Source organism: Anomaloglossus baeobatrachus, chromosome 2 (genome assembly GCF_048569485.1).
Source record: "Anomaloglossus baeobatrachus isolate aAnoBae1 chromosome 2, aAnoBae1.hap1, whole genome shotgun sequence".
Taxonomy (NCBI): domain Eukaryota; kingdom Metazoa; phylum Chordata; class Amphibia; order Anura; family Aromobatidae; genus Anomaloglossus; species Anomaloglossus baeobatrachus.
Genome location: NC_134354.1, coordinates 345,203,640 through 345,219,865, shown reverse-complemented (window position 1 = coordinate 345,219,865; position 16,226 = coordinate 345,203,640). Strand labels below are relative to the sequence as shown.

General features: G+C 44.4%; 1 protein-coding gene across 5 annotated transcripts in view; it reads right to left on the bottom strand.

The window, feature by feature from the left end:
- Nucleotides 1-16,226, bottom strand: part of EYA3 (EYA transcriptional coactivator and phosphatase 3) — a 191,040-nt gene that overhangs the window by 46,142 nt on the left and 128,672 nt on the right. For 4 of the 5 annotated variants that reach the window (XM_075335963.1, XM_075335964.1, XM_075335965.1 and 1 more), the window contains 3 exons: nt 12,212-12,354; nt 9,745-9,828; nt 2,111-2,200 (listed from right to left, as the gene is read on the bottom strand). In XM_075335963.1, the coding sequence (XP_075192078.1) occupies nt 2,111-2,200; nt 9,745-9,828; nt 12,212-12,354 (317 nt within the window). The remainder of the gene's footprint in view (nt 1-2,110; nt 2,201-9,744; nt 9,829-12,211; nt 12,355-16,226) is intronic. The other variant, XM_075335967.1, reaches the window with a different exon arrangement.

Genomic DNA, 16,226 nt, shown 5'->3' with positions numbered 1-16,226 from the left:
TTAACCCCTTAACGACCGCGGGCCGTAAAATTACGTCCTAAATGACAATCTTACTGCCCGCGGTCCTCCGGCGCGATCGGCACACATCTCAGCTGATTTTCACAGCTGAGATGTGTGCCTGCTAGGCACGAGCAGAATCGTTATCTGCTCGTGCCGATTAACCCCTTATATGGCGCTGTCAATACATGACAGCGCCATTATAAGCGCAATCGCGGTAAAGTTTTACTTACCGCCGAAACCGGAAGTCACATGACGCGATCACGTGACTCCCGATAGTTGTCATGGTAGTACAGGGTCATGTGATGACTCCTGTACTACACATGAATTGGTTTCACTTTCGCTGTGCCCGGGGCACAGCAAAAGAGAAAGACAGCGTATCTGCTGTTTACAGCCTTCCAGCTGTGATCAGCAGATACTGCAGAGCGATCGGAATGCTGATCGCAATAGCCCCCTAGGGGGACTAGTAAAATAAAAAAAAAAAAGTAAAAAAATAAGTTTTAAAAAATTAAAAAAAAACAAAAAAACCTAAAAGTTCAAATCACCCCCCATTCGCCCCATTGAAAATTAAAGGGTTAAAAAAATAAAAAATATACACACATTTGGTATCGCCGCGTTCAGAAACACCCGATCTATCAAAATATAAAATCAATTAATCTGATCAGTAAACGGCGTAGCGGCAAAAAAATTCCAAACGCCAAAACGACGTTTTTTTGTCGCCACAACTTTTGCGCAAAATGCAATAAGAGGCGATCAAAACGTAGCATCTGCGCAAAAATGGTACCGTTAAAAACGTCAGCTCGAGACGCAAAAAATAAGCCGTCATTGAGCCTAAGATCCCGAAAAATGAGAACGCTACGGGTCACGGAATATGGCGTAAAACGTGCGCCACTTTTTTCGGACAAACTTCCGATTTTTTTTTAACCCCTTATATAAAAGTAAACCTATACATGTTTGGTGTCTACGAACTCGCACTGACCTGAGGCATCACACCCACACATCAGTTTTACCATATAGTGAACACAGTGAATAAAATATCTCAAAAACCATAGTGCTATCGCACTTTCTTTGCAATTTTTCAGCATTTGGAATTTTTTTGCCATTTTCTAGTACACAATATGGTAAAACTGATGGTTTCATTTAAAAGTACAGCTCGTTCCGCAAAAAATGAGCCCTCACATGACCATATTGACTGAAAAATAAAAAAAGTTACGTCTCTCAGAAAAAGAATGGCGAAAAAAAAAAACGGAAAGCGAAAAATCGGCCGGTCGTGAAAGGGTTAATGAAGTTGCCAGTTGAGGACCTGTGAGGCGTCGATTTCTGAAACTAGAGACTCTAATGTACTTGTTTTGTTGCTCAGTTGTGCAGCGGAGCCTCCCACTTCTCTTTCTACTCTGGTTAGAGCCTGTTTGTGCTCTGCTCTGAAGGACATAGTACACCCCGTTGTAGGAAATCTTCAGTTTCTTGGCAATTTCTCGCATGGAATATCCTTCATTTCTAAGAAGAAGAATAGACTGTCGAGTTTCCCAAGAAAGTTCTCTTTTTCTGGCCATTTTGAGAGTTTAATGGAACTAACAAATGTAATGCTCCAGATTCTCAACTAGCTCAAAGGAAGGTCAGTTTTATAGCTTCTCTAAATCAGCAAAACTGTTTTCAGATGTGCTAACATACTTGCACAAGGGTTTTCAAGGGATTTCTAAACATCCATTAGACTTCTAACATAGTTAGCAAACACAATGTACCATTAGAGCACTGGAGTGGTGGTTGTTGGAAATGGGCCCTATACACCTATGTAGATATTGCATTCAAAACCAGACATTTGCAGCTAGAATAGTCATTTACCACATTAACAATGTATAGAACATTAACAATGTATAGAATGTATTTCTGTTAAATTTAATGTTAGCTTGATTACAAAAAAAAAATAAAATGTGCTTTCCTTTCAACAATAAGGAAATATCTAAGTGACCCTAAACTTTTCAACTGCAGTGTAGGTTACTCCCATCTTGAGAATTAATTATCCAATTCTTGGCCACTTACCTGTTTTGCACAAGATGGGAATACCCACATTAAAAAATGATAAATGGTCAAGAAATGTTAGTGGCATGCTTACCTCCAAATCATTGAAAAATAAATGTGTGTCTGCCACTTCAAAGATCATTTCCTCCATGGCCAAGCCTGAGCCTACCACCAACGTTGGATCCTAAACAGTTAGAAAATAAAAAAAAGAATATATTTTATAATGTAATGTGTCTTTATATAAAAGGTGTGCATACATACAAATTTCAGAACACAAAGTTATATTGCTTTAATGGGTACTGATTTCTACAGCTATAGACATATTGCACATGCATTGATCTATACAATACAAACATTACATGAGATTCTTCCACATGTCAGGGATTAAGGACATGCTTGCTGTTTTAAACAAACACTGAGTAGATTTCATGAAATGTAATATGTAGTCTTCCTCCAATGTGTTCTCTGATGCACAGCAACTCCCACAAAAGGCCCCATAAATTACAGTGGAACCTCGGTTAACGAGAACAATCCGTGCTGGGAGTGTGCTTATTAACCAAGTTACTCGTTCAGCAAAGCAAGATTTCCCATAGGAAATCATTGTAATGCAGACAATTCGTTTCACAACTTATTAAATGACCCATCCTGGTCCCCTATTGTGCCATTCTACACACACACACATACACACACACACACACACACACACACACACACACACACCTTACCTTCCGTTCCCTCGCCGGCCTCCTGGAACTTGTAGTTGGCCCGTACAGGATGTGTATCGGGTAACCATCGCGACCGATGCCTGACCTTCCGCTCCCAGCGCACTGACGTCAAAGGCAGGAACCACTTGCTTCTGATTGGCCAGCGCGCTGCCTTTGAGTAGCAGCTGACAGGGGAAGTTCCTCCCTTGTCGCGATGCTTGCTGATGCACATCCTGTAGCGGCGAACTGCAAGTTCCAGGAGGCCGGCGATAGTATGGAAGGTAAGGTGAGCATAATCTGTGTGTGTTTGTGCGTGCTTGTGTGTGTTTGTGTGCTTTTGTGTGGACTGCAAGAGCGGGTTAGAGGGCGGTGGATGTACAGAACCGGAAATGTGTGCGGTGAGTATTTGCTCGAACAGCAAAGCTTGCTCGGAAACTGAGTTACAAATTTACAGCAAGCTTTGCTCGTTAAGTGAAATACTCGCTAACTGGGTTACTCGTTAAGCGAGGTTCCACTGTACTAGATTATTGCCCTGAAAACTAGACTATGCTTAATTAGACTCCATTCACAGCCAAGCGCCAGCAGGCCACAGCTGTAATCTTGCCATCGCTCCTATTTAGCATTGAGATTAATGAGAAAAATAGAATGTCTCAATCATTTTACCCACTGCTGCATATTGTCAAGACACTTGAACACTATTAGAACATTGTAAACCGGTAGTGGAAAGTAGGTATCTGCAGTGAAGTACAGAAATGCTAGGAGTGACGACAAAAAAAGATGGAAAAATCAAAAAGAGCCTCTCTCTCAGTAGGGTTAAATGTTTGTTACCCTCCCTTCCCTTGATACTTCGACCAATTTAATATTTTCTCGATTGTCAACAATGCAAATCCTCTCCAGAGGGGCAGGTTCTCACCACTTACTAGCACAAAACATAAAAGACCAACCAAAACTGGATGCCCTCTCTCTCCAAGGTCTCCATAGCAAACTTAAGGTTGGTCTCTATAGACCATAAACCCTTTGTTATCAGCACATTCTTACACTTGTTTAGCTCACAAGAAACGTTTTCACTTGTAGATCTTTTTCAAAGTAAATCTATCACTAATGCTGGACATACAACTGAACCCACCGTTCATCTAATGTGTGCTGGGAACCTTTAACTGCAGGCGTCAAAAACAGAAGCACGAGCCTTGGAGTTCAACATGCCTGATCATTTTCTACTCAGGGAGGATAAGCTGCCATGTGAGGAGTTTGGCAGTGGCATATTCCCCTTCCTTACTGTACAACATCTGCACACTAGCAAAGGACCGAAGCAGGTATGAGGTTGGTAGGTATATCAGATGACCTCTTGTTTGGCCAACAAACAGCTATTAATGTGTCCAGCCTATTTACGCTCAATCTATAATACCATTCCATTTTAATGTACAGTACGTATTTCAGGTACAAGAAGTGGAACTTCTCCCCAGTTTCACTATGGTCTTCACATCTGCATAAAAGGCCCTGGTAAAATGTCCAGTTATCGTAGGCAAAAAGCTCTGTTGGGTGCTGTTAGTTTCATTATCCTTCCCTTCTGGTTGAGCAGAAACGAGTGAGAGTCCAGGGCTTTAAACCTGTGCCATTGTGATTTTACTGTGCTGGGTTAATGCTTCCATAATTTAGCAGGGGCTTCTCTAGTCTCCAGCTGTCCTATAGCAGTTAGGACTCTGGAGAGAAGATAGAATTAGTTTATAACCACTTCTGTCTTCTCTTTTGCCAGCAACTTAGTGCTCAGCGAGCATCATGTAGTGTACAGAGGCATCGGCACTGCCGGACATACGAAGCGCTGATGGGTCCTAGCAGACCCAAAGCAGTTCAATCAATGACTTGTGCTATAGAGCGCTGTCTTTTCCTGTAACCAAGATTCATATGAATGTCCCAGTTACACTCTAAAAAGTGAGCAATAAAGAAAAAAGGTCTGTTTCCCAGAGTTCTTTGATCATTTCTTGGGGAAAAAAGTATTTAAAATTACCCAACTTAAAAAAAAACAAAACAACCCATACACATATTAGGTATCTACATGACCACAAGAAATGGGAGAATTCATTCAACGGATTGTTCATTGTGAGACCTAAACAGTATAAAAAAAATATATATTTCTATTTTTCCAAAACCAAAAATTTGGTTTTTTTTCTGCAAGAGTAACAGAAAAGATAAAAAAGGAGGAACTGTGAGTAGTTCTGGAGCCCATGAGAGCGCCAGTCAACGAGTGGCAGCTGATTGGCTGCTTCACTCATATTTCCCTTTGACAAACCATGGATGTCTGAGGGAAGTGACAACTGCAGCCCATCAGCGGTCGCCGATTTCTAGGAACACTCGAGTGAAATAATAACATGACATTGCTGGAATGGCGCCAGTGCTTATTTTACAAGGACTCAGGCATTTAACCCCTTCACGACCGCGGGCCGTAAAATTACGTCCTATTTTAACGTGACTTAACGACCAGGGACGTAATTTTACGGCCTAAACTTCATTTGATTGCCGTGGCCATAGCAACGGCTTTCAAATGATGTCCCCTGCTGTTTCTTACAGCAGGGGACCTTTGCTTGACCCCAGGGGGGGTGGCATCGCCACCCCCCATAGGCGATCGATGTGATTGGCTGTTCAAATCGGAACCGCCAATCACATTGATCACGCTGTTTTCGGCAAAAAAAAATGCCAAAAATAGCGTGATCTTGTAAAATCCAGCTAGGACTGGAGCTGCAGCAGCTCCGATCATTGGCTGGAAGCAAGCAGACACCGTGGCCCCCCCCTGCAGCACTGATTGGAGCGATCGTGCTATGACGCGCAATCGCTCCAATCAGTGTGCAGTGGGGCGGTCTGATCTGCCGGTGGCCGCCCTCCCCAGGCCTGTGCTGGTCTGGGGACCCTCCCCCAACATGTCTGCAGCGTGCAGCACTGGCTGGTACTAGTGGTACCACGCCACTGCTGCTGCTGCCGCTGCTGTCACGTAACGTCGCAGGAGCAGGAGCGGTGAGTATTGTGCTCACCTTGCAGCCCCTGCGCGTGCCCCCCTGCGATCTGCCCCCACACCCCCCCGACATCCCGATCTGCCCCCCCGACATCCCGATCTGCCCCCCCGACATCCCGATCTGCCCCCCCGACATCCCGATCTGCCCCCCCGACATCCCGATCTGCCCCCCCGACATCCCGATCTGCCCCCCCGACATCCCGATCTGCCCCCCCGACATCCCGATCTGCCCCCCGCCATCTCTATTCTGCAGCTCCTCCGGTATCCCTCATCCCCTGCTCTCTTGCAGCCCCTGCGCGCTCTTGTGATTTGCTCCTGCGCGCTCCCGTAATGGCCACTGCCCGTGCCCCCCTGCGATCTTCCCCCCGCCATCCCGATCTTCCCCCCCGCCATCCCGATCTGCCCCCCCACATCCCGATCTGTCCTCCGACATCCCGATCTGCCCCCCCAGACATCCCGGTCTGCCCCCAGACATCCCGGTCTGCCCCCAGACATCCCGGTCTGCCCCCAGACATCCCGGTCTGCCCCCAGCATTCCCGGTCTGCCCCCAGCATTCCCGATCTGCCCCCAGCATTCCCGATCTGCCCCCAGCATTCCCGATCTGCCCCCAGCATTCCCGATCTGCCCCCAGCATTCCCGATCTGCCCCCAGCATTCCCGATCTGCCCCCCGACATCCCGGTCTGCCCCCAGATATCCCAGTCTGCCGGCCTCCCCCGTGATCTCTATTCTGCAGCTCCTCCGGTATCTCCATCCTCTGCTCTCCCCCTCCCCCTCTGCTGTCCCCCTCTGCTGTCCCTCTCCCCCTCTGCTGTCCCTCTCCCCCTCTGCTGTCCCCCTCCCCCTCTGCTGTCCCCCTCCCCCTCTGCTGTCCCCCTCTGCTCTCCCCCCGACGTCCTCTTACCTGTCTTCACCGGCCGATCACATCTGCCTCCATCGCTGGGTCCTTCTTCCTGGGTCTTCTGCTGAGCTGTCCAACTTCCTGCCTGCTGGCTGCTGCTGCAAAGCTGTTCCTCCTGCAAATCCTCTGGGTACTGTGAGTATAACTTTTTTTTTTTTCTTTTTTTCCTCTATCCCCTGTCAATTCTTACACCTCATGCGTCCGTGCGTCCCGCCGAGCGCTGATCAGGGATGCAGATAACTTATCTGCATCCGTGGTCAGTTTTCGGCAGGACTTTTTTTCCCGTATTCCCGACGCTTTTTGTATTGCATCTGTCCGTGCGTCCCGCCGAGCGCTGATCAGGGATGCACATAACGGATCGGCATCCCTGCTCAATTTTTGGCGTGACAAAAAGCATCGGGGATACGGAAAAAAAAGTCACGCCAAAAATTGAGCAGGGATGCCGATCCGTTATGTGCATCCCTGATCAGCGCTCGGCGGGACGCACGGACTGATGCAATACAAAAAGCGTCGGGGATACGGAAAAAAAAGTATCGCATCTGTCCGTGCGTCCCGCTGAGTGCGGATCAACATCCCTGCTCAATTTTTGGCGTGACTTTTTTCCGTATTCACGACGCTTTTTGTATCACATCCGTCCGTGCGTCCCGCCGAGCGCTGATTAGGGATGCAGATAACTGATCGGCATCCCTGCTCAATTTTTGGCGTGACTTTTTTCCGTATTTGCGACGATTTTTGTATCGCATCCGTCCGTGCCTCCCACCAAGCGCTGATCAGGGATGCACATAACGTATCTGCATCCATGGTCAATTTTTGGCGTGACTCTTTTTTTACGTATCCCCGACGCTTTTTTTTATCGCATCCGACCGTGCGTCCTGCAGCGGCCGATCAGTGCACTGCATCTGTGCGTTTGAAAAGTCAAATGGCGGGGCTCAGAAGAGAAGGAGCGCCATGCGCTCAAACAATTACTTTCAACCACATATGAGGTATCTGCGTACTCAGGAGAAAATGCACAATACATTTTATGGTGCATTTTTTCCTGATAGCCTTGTGAAAAAAAAAGCTACCTAGTTGAAGCAACCGTTTTGTGGTAAAAAAAATTTTTTTTCTTTTCACGGCTCAACGCTATAAACTTCTGTGAAGCCCCCAGGTGTTCAAAGTGCTCACCAAACATCTAGAAAAATTATTTGAGGGCTCTAGTTTCCAAAATGGTGTCACTTGTGGGGGAGCTCCACTGTTTAGGCACCATAGGGGGTCTCCAAACGTGACATGGCGTCCGCTAATGATTCCAACCAATTTTGCTGTCAAATGGCGCTCCTTCTCTTCTGAGCCCCACCATGCGCCCAAACAATTACTTTCCACCACATATGAGGTATCTGCGTACTCAGGAGAAAATGCACAATACATTTTATGGTGCATTTTTTCCTGATAGCCTTGTGAAAAAAAAAGCTACCTAGTTGAAGCAACCGTTTTGTGGTAAAAAAAAAATTTTTTTCTTTTCACGGCTCAACGCTATAAACTTCTGTGAAGCCCCCAGGGGTTCAAAGTGCTCACCAAACATCTAGAAAAATTATTTGAGGGCTCTAGTTTCCAAAATGGGGTCACTTGTGGGGGAGCTCCATTGGTTAGGCACCTCAGGGGGTCTTCAAACCCGACATGGCGTCCGCTAATGAGTGCAGCTAATTTTGCGTTCAAAAATTCAAATGGCGCTCCTTCCCTTCCGAGCTCTGCCGTGCGCCCAAACAATTGATTTTTACCACATATGGGGTATCAGCGTACTCAGGAGTACATGCACAATAAATTGTATTGTGTGCTTTCTCTTTTCTCCCTTGTAAAAATGAAAATTTTATGGCTAAAGTAACATTTTTGTGTTAAGTAAAATTTTCATTTTTTCCTTCCACATTGCTTTGGTTCCTGTGAAGCACCTAAAGGGTTAATAAACTTCTTGGATGTGGTTTTGAGCAGTGTGAGGGGTGTAGTTTTTAGAATGGGGTCACTTTTGGGTATTTTCTGTCACCTAGGCCTCTCAAAGTCACCTCAAATGTGATGTGGTCCCTAAAAAAATTATTTTGTAAATTTTGTTGGAAAAATGAGAATTTGCTGATGACCTTTGACCCCTTCTAACTTCCTAACGGAAAAAAAAATTTGTTTCGAAAATTGCGCTGATGTAAAGTACACAAGTGGGAAATGTTATATAGTAACTATTTTGTGTGACATATTTCTCAGATTTATGGGCATAAATTTTCAAAGTTTGAAAATTGCGAAATTTTCAAAATTTTCGCCAAATTTCCTAAATTTTCACAAATAAACGCAAAAAATATCGGCCTAAATTTACCACTGACATGAAGTACAATATGTCACGAAAAAACAATCTCAGAATCGCCAGGATCCGTTGAAGCGTTCCAGAGTTATAACCTGTCAAAGTGACACTGGTCAGAATTGCAAAAAATGGCCCGGTCATTAGGGTGTTTTAGTGGCCGGGGGTGAAGGGGTTAAGAAGGGTTTGTCCAAGTAGTGGACAACACCTTAAAACCCCAATACACAACAAATAGCTGTTGGCCAAAAGATCATTCAGTAGACTGCTATCTTTCCTGACTGCCCCATACACAGCAGCATTCAGTCGGCTAGGCGCTCCTATGTTGTTCATTAAACTGTTGTCAGTATCCTCTGGCAACAGCCTATCTCTTTGAGAACAAAAGGATCGGTAGTCTGAAAAACTAAATATGCTGTATGCTTATAGGGTAATCAAAGTCCACCATACACATTAGATGTCCGCCGCTTTCACCAACGTTAGTCTAATGTATGTGGGGGAATAATAACAGAACCAAAAAAAACTCGGCGTGTTGAGCTCTTTTTAGTCGGTCAATTGGCAGAAGCTATAAAAGGTTGGGCCCACATATAGCACAGATTAATAACCTACCAACCTTATAGTGACATAGAAGTTGTTACAATCCATCTGTGTGCCAGAGATTGAACATTCTGTATTAAAATAACAGCTATAAACAACTATGAAGAAATATTAAGCAATTTTTAAAGTTTGGGCCTATGAAGGACATGATAAAAATGTGGAGATTCAACATAAGCTTAAAAAAAGTGTTTTAACACCCGACAGTGAAGGCTGTACCTTTCCATACTTTTGTGCATATGAACCGGTAAGCAGAGAGTGAAAGATGATAATGGTCTCATCCAAGTCCCACAAAAACACACGCTGGGGAAACAAAGAGAAATATATGCAACACAAGGTTTGTAGTGTCTGTAGAACAGTCATACTGGTACAAATGAATCCATGGGAAGAAAAGCAGCAAATGCAAGTAGGTGACCAAAGACTAGTGTTGTGTAGTAAGATCAATTTGTGACACGCTGAAACCTACACACAAAAAAAGAAGTACTTTTGCACGATATCTCCATAGACTTTCCCAGTCATTTCAGCAGCTGTGATGTCATGATTACAGCATATGAACATTAAACTAATAGCGGGGCTTAGCAGTGATCCCCAAAACCACGGAGCCCAATGATTGGCTGCAGCCGGCACATGCTGGAGTCAGGACATCACTCCTGCAGCCATGTCACCAAGGACTGGAGGGTGCAGAATAACGGCAGCTCTACAGTAAGTCAGTGAGACAAGCCAATGGAGATTTATAAAAGAAAAATAATAATCTTGGAAAATTCTTATAATTTAGCGACCTATAAAATCATAAAAAATTGCAACATTACTGACAGACATGAATATGATACAACTAACAGCATAAACAGATCTGGACGATTCTGGATTATTAAGCTTTTATCCATATTAAGGTTAAGAGATATGTAGCGCGATAATGCGATATTTAGTCTAAATTGATAATTGTTTTAGCCATATAAGCAGCTGAGATTAAACAGATATACTTACATAACTTCACGGTTTCCTTTTGTGGAGATATTTAAGGGGTTGTACTACAAAACTGGGAATAACTACTGTATTTACGAGGGTCTGACTGTTGTGACCAAACTGACCCTGAAATGGGGCTTCAAAGAACACCATCTAAATGGAATGATTTCCCTCTTCTGCTCCATTCATTCTCAATGGGACTATTGGAGAAATCCCAGTGCTGGTCTTCAGCACTCCAATTAAGAATGAATAGAGTGGAGGTGGGCATGCTCGCCCTCCACTCCATTGGTAGGTGATAACTTCAAAACTTGACACATCCACTTTAAGGACAACATGCAAAGATAAAGAGATTTTCATCAACAAGTTCCTCTGTTAGCCTTATACAAAATGCCCAAGTCAGATTTGATCACATTTGAGGCCCAATTTGACAGTATTTACATCATAGGCCAGACAGCACCACTCATCCATGGGCTGAATGTTTCTTCAACCCAGTGCTGCATACTTCTGTTGCAAGTGCAGATCGAAACAGGGTCTGATTCTAAGGTCGGGGCCACACGGGGACTAATGTGATCCTTGCATAACACTCGGCTCACGCTGGCAGCACAGTAGGAGCCGAGTGTCATGCGAGTGTCACTGCGACTGAGGTCCGATCATGCGATCAGACCTTAGCTGTGGGTGACGAGCCGGCACTGAGGAGGGGCGGGGCGGGCCGGCGCTGCGGAGGGGAGGGATTTATTTCCCCTCTCCTCCGTAGGCGGCTATTGCCATTCTCGCACTGCAATCACAATACACCGGTGTAATGTGGGTGCAGTGCGATTTTTTTCTCGCCCCATAGACTTGAATGGGTGCAAGAGAAACTAGGATCGCATTACAGTCGCAGCATGCTGCGATTGCTTTCTCGGTCCGATTGGAGCCGAGAAAATAATCACTCATGGGTACTGGCACATACGTTAATATTGGTCCGAGTGAAATGCGATGTTTTATCACATTCCACTCGCTACGATTTTCATGCCGTGTGTCTTAGGCCTTAAGAAAGTGAAAGGAGCTTTGTTTATGTCATGTCAAACAACCCCATCGTGATGGTAAACCTTATCCAAATAGTGTTCACATTAATCAACTACCTTTCACGTCCATTTCTTAGTTTTTGCCAGTGGATCAAGACTGTTAATGCCCAGTTAGATGTCGTTGGGGTCACGAAATTCGTGACGCACATCCAGCCTCATTAGCGACGTCGTTGCGTGCGACACGTACGAGTAACCACTAGCAATGCAAAATACCAAATCGTTGATTGTTGACACGTCGTCCATTTCCAAAATGTCATTGCTGCTTTTGGACGCAGGTTGTTCGTCGTTCCTGAGGCAGCACACATCTCTACGTGTGACACTCCATGAACGACGAACACCGTACTGGCGTCCTCTGGCAATGAGGTGGGCGTGCCTTTCATGCGGCTGCTCTCCACTTCAATTGGACGCCTGCCGTGTGACGTCGCTGTGACGCCGTATGAACAGCCCCCTTAGAAAACGTCGCTAGGAAGGTAAGTTGGTGTGACGGGTACTAGCGATATTATGCGCCACAGGCAGCGATTTGCCCGTTACGCACAAATGACGGGGGCGGGTGCTTTCACGAGCGACATCGCTAGCAATGTTGCTGCGTGTAAAGCGCCCTTTACTCGTATGCAGAAAGCACATTAAGTGTAAATCTTCAGAAGGCTACATCTCCTTACCTCAAGATCGCTGTGTTGGGGAGATAAGGCATCAGCTTTCTTACCCTTCCCTCTATTCTTTACAGTTACATTCTTCTTACTCTGCTCTTCGGTTTCTTTACTGCCCATTGCCCTCATCATTGCCTGATTTGCAGTGTTGTCACCTATAAGGAAACATACCCCAAATTATAAAGGTAAAGCAAAACATTCAGATTATTTAACAATTTAGCGATACCTGCTCATTCACTGGTTACAATGACAGCAAAATCAGAATGGATCCAGGGTTAATCATTAGAGAATCTAGATTCCGAGGACCTAGCATTAAAAAGGGTAGTCTCACAAAGTACATTTCAAATAAATGTGCCCGTGCTATGGACGGTGTAATGGGGCTCTGTCCAACCATGCACAGCTGCTCCAGTACATGGTCGGCACATAGCATGGCTCACTGCCAAAGAAGGATGCATACACCACTTATAAAGTGGCATACGGAGGAAACAGCAGGGGCTTACAGCTGCTGCTTTCCGAGGTAGCATTTCCCAGCCTGTTTCACATGAGTGTTTCTGCAGCATCTCCAGCCCTCTGCCATGATCATAAGTCAATGCTATCACATCCAGTTGTGGAACTTCTTATTCCAAGATTAATGGATTCAAATGTATTTTGTTCGTGGGATAATCCCTTTAATTTGAAAACATGGGTCAACCTTAATACAAATATATTAACACAATTAACCAGTATTCAAACAATATGTATACTTTTACACCCATTACCTTGGTTTACAGTGTTTTTGTGCCTTAGAGAAGCAATATATTGTCTCAGATTCATTTGACATCGAACACATTATCTCACATTTGAGCTGGATCACACTTAAAGGGAATCAATCACCAGGATTTTCGTATATAAGCTAAAACCAGTGCTATACTGGCACTATCAGGCTGATTCTCAACATACCTGTAGTGGTCAGCTTGGATGTATAGGTTTTGAAATCCAAAAAAGTAAAAGTTTACAAAAAAAAAAAATCAAAAAAAAAAAAAAAAAAAAAAAATCGGCAGCTGCTTGAGTGGCAGGTGCAATGGAGCAGATAATATATTACAAAAGAATCATTTTGGATCTTGCAGGACCTGTGTGAGGTCATACCCATGTGACCTGGTATCCAGCTTTGTTGGCTGAGGCCCTGCCCCTTCTAGTATGAGGTATGACATCACAGGTCCTGCAAGAGACAAAGTGATTCGTTTGTATAATACTTACGCTAATTCTAACAGGGGGAGGGGATAACTATGAATATATTATCAGCTCCAGTGCAACATCCACTCAACAGGCAGCTAATTTTTTAAACTTTACTTTCTTGGATTTCAAAACCTAAACATCCGAGCTGACCACTAGTGTATGGAGAGAATCAGCCTGATAGTGCCAGTATAGCACTGGCTTTAGCTTATATACGAAAATCCTGGTGATTGGTTGACTTTAAAATCCAGGTAGCCAATGTGCCTACAAATTTAAGCAGCCCATGCATTTTTGGGTTTAATCACGCACTTCAATATGAAAAAATGTATTATTCAATATAAATATAAAAGGAGTCTTATCATAAATTTGCAATTTACATATTAAAAGGAACCCAACATCAGATACATGCTGCTCAATGCATGATTTCAGCCAGGTATGTTTGAATCTGAAATGTTGTGGTGCTTCAAAGAAAAACCTACTTTAAAAGCCACCACGGACAGAGTCACACAGGAGACTAGTCGGAAAGGCTGGTCCCCGGCAGGGTCTCCCCAGCCATTATCCTGGAATGACATTTTTTTTTCCTGTGTGCTCAAATATGGAGAGATCTGGGATAGCTGATAGGGAGAAGCCACCTGGGAACCGCCTGTCTAACTAGCCTCCATGCGGCTCAGTCCCCAATGGCTTTTAAAGATTGTCTAACTGAAATGACACAGCTTGAGTCAAACATACATGGTGGAGTTTATACAGTCATTGCCTGATATATAATTGAAGGGCATTTTAGAAGTGGCGTGCATCACCGTACGCCTCATCACAATCATACTCTTGTAAGAGACTGGACTAAGATTTTTAGAGTAAGATACGCCACAGCTCATCAAGAGTTAGATGAGTGTATGTTGCACATCCAGTCCTGCACTTGTCCCAGCTCTGCTATTAAAGGTGGCACCCGCTTAAACAGTCACAAAAACGAGAAAAGCTGCCCAATTTTTGTGCAACTCTGTTACTCACAAATTTTTGCAACTTTACAAAAGCGTTTTACGCCAGATGTTTGGCATAATCGCTTTGATTAATCAGGGTCACTGTGCCATTATGCCGCCCTCTTGTGACAACAGTAGTAGAGCATGCTTCTTGTGTCACAACAGCATAGAAATAAGACCTAACACAAGCACTCACATCTGCCCCTTGTACCACATCCGAGGAGGAGTGGGCAGCGTAAAGTGTCACGTCAAGGTAGTCTGCAAAGTACTTATGACACAGGAAGTGCTGGATTAATGTACCTAGATCCTTCAGTAATTAAATGTCATGTTCAGAATGATATCTGATGTGCAGGCATGATGGTAAAGACCAGGAGGGGCCAATCAGATTGATAGGTTATGGTGGGAAATGTTTCAGTAAAACTTGCATTTCAGTCATTGAAATCCCAGGTGTTTTTAGTCATAGAGTGAGTGGTCCTCTTTAGTGACGGTCAGTCTTCTCTTTATGACCGTGCATACATTCATTCAAACACGCCTACATACCCTTCTGCTCAGCTTCTACTTGATACCATTCTATCCACAGGATTAGACTGCATGCCCAAAGTGACAAGTTGCCTTTAAACACATCTTTATCACTAATATCTTACTTTCTAATTTAACCCCTTAACGACCGCGGGCCGTAAAATTATGTCCTAGCGGTCATAATGTTACTGCCCGCGGTCTGCTGGCGGCAGCATGCCGGGATCGGCACACATCTCCGCTGATTTTCACAGCTGAGATGTGTGCCTGCTAGGCACAAGCAAAATCGTTATCTGCTCGTGCCGTTTAACCCCTTAAATGGCGCTGTCAATATGTGACAGCGCCATTATAAGCGCGATCGCGGTAAACTTACTTACCGCCCAATACCGGAAGTCACTTGACGCGATCACGTGACTTCCGTTAGTTGTCATGGTAGCACAGGGTCATGTGATGACTCCTGTACTACACATGAATTGCTATCACTTTCGCTGTGCCAGCGGCACAGCAAAAGAGAAAGAGAGCGTATCTGCTGTTTACAGCTGTGTAGCTGTGATCAGCAGATAGTGCAGAGCGATCGGATTGCTGATCGCAGAGGAATCGGAATGCTGATCGCAATAGCCCCCTAGAGGGAAAATAAATAAAAAAAAAAAAGTTAAAAAAAAAGTTTTAAAAAATTAAAAAAAAAAACAAAACCTAAAAGTTCAAATCACCCCCCATTCGCCCCATTGAAAATTAAAGGGTTAAAAAAATAAAAAATATACACACATTTGGTATCGCCGCGTTCAGAAACGCCCGATGTATCAAAATATAAAATCAATTAATCTGATCAGTATACGGCATAGCGGCAAAAAAAAATTCCTAACGCCAAAACAACGTTTTTTTTTGTCGCCACAACATTTGCGCAAAATGCTATAAGAGGCGATCAAAACGTAGTATCTGCACAAAAATGGTACCGTTAAAAACGTCAGCTCGAGACGCAAAAATAAGCAGTCAGTGAGCCATAGATCCCGAAAAATGAGAACGCTACGGGTCACGGAATATGGTGTAAAACGTGCGCCACTTTTTTCGGTCAAACTTCCGATTTTTTTTTAACCCCTTATATAAAAGTAAACCTATACATGTTTGGTGTCTACGAACTCGCACTGACCTGAGGCATCACACCCACACATCAGTTTTACCATATAGTGAACACAGTGAATAAAATATATCTTAAAAACAATAGTGCTAACCTAACATCACCGCGCCCGACACCAGCCTCTGTGAGTCACTGGGCTGTGGGCAGCGTTTCACCGCTCATCACAGCCCCGCATGACTGCACAGCATTT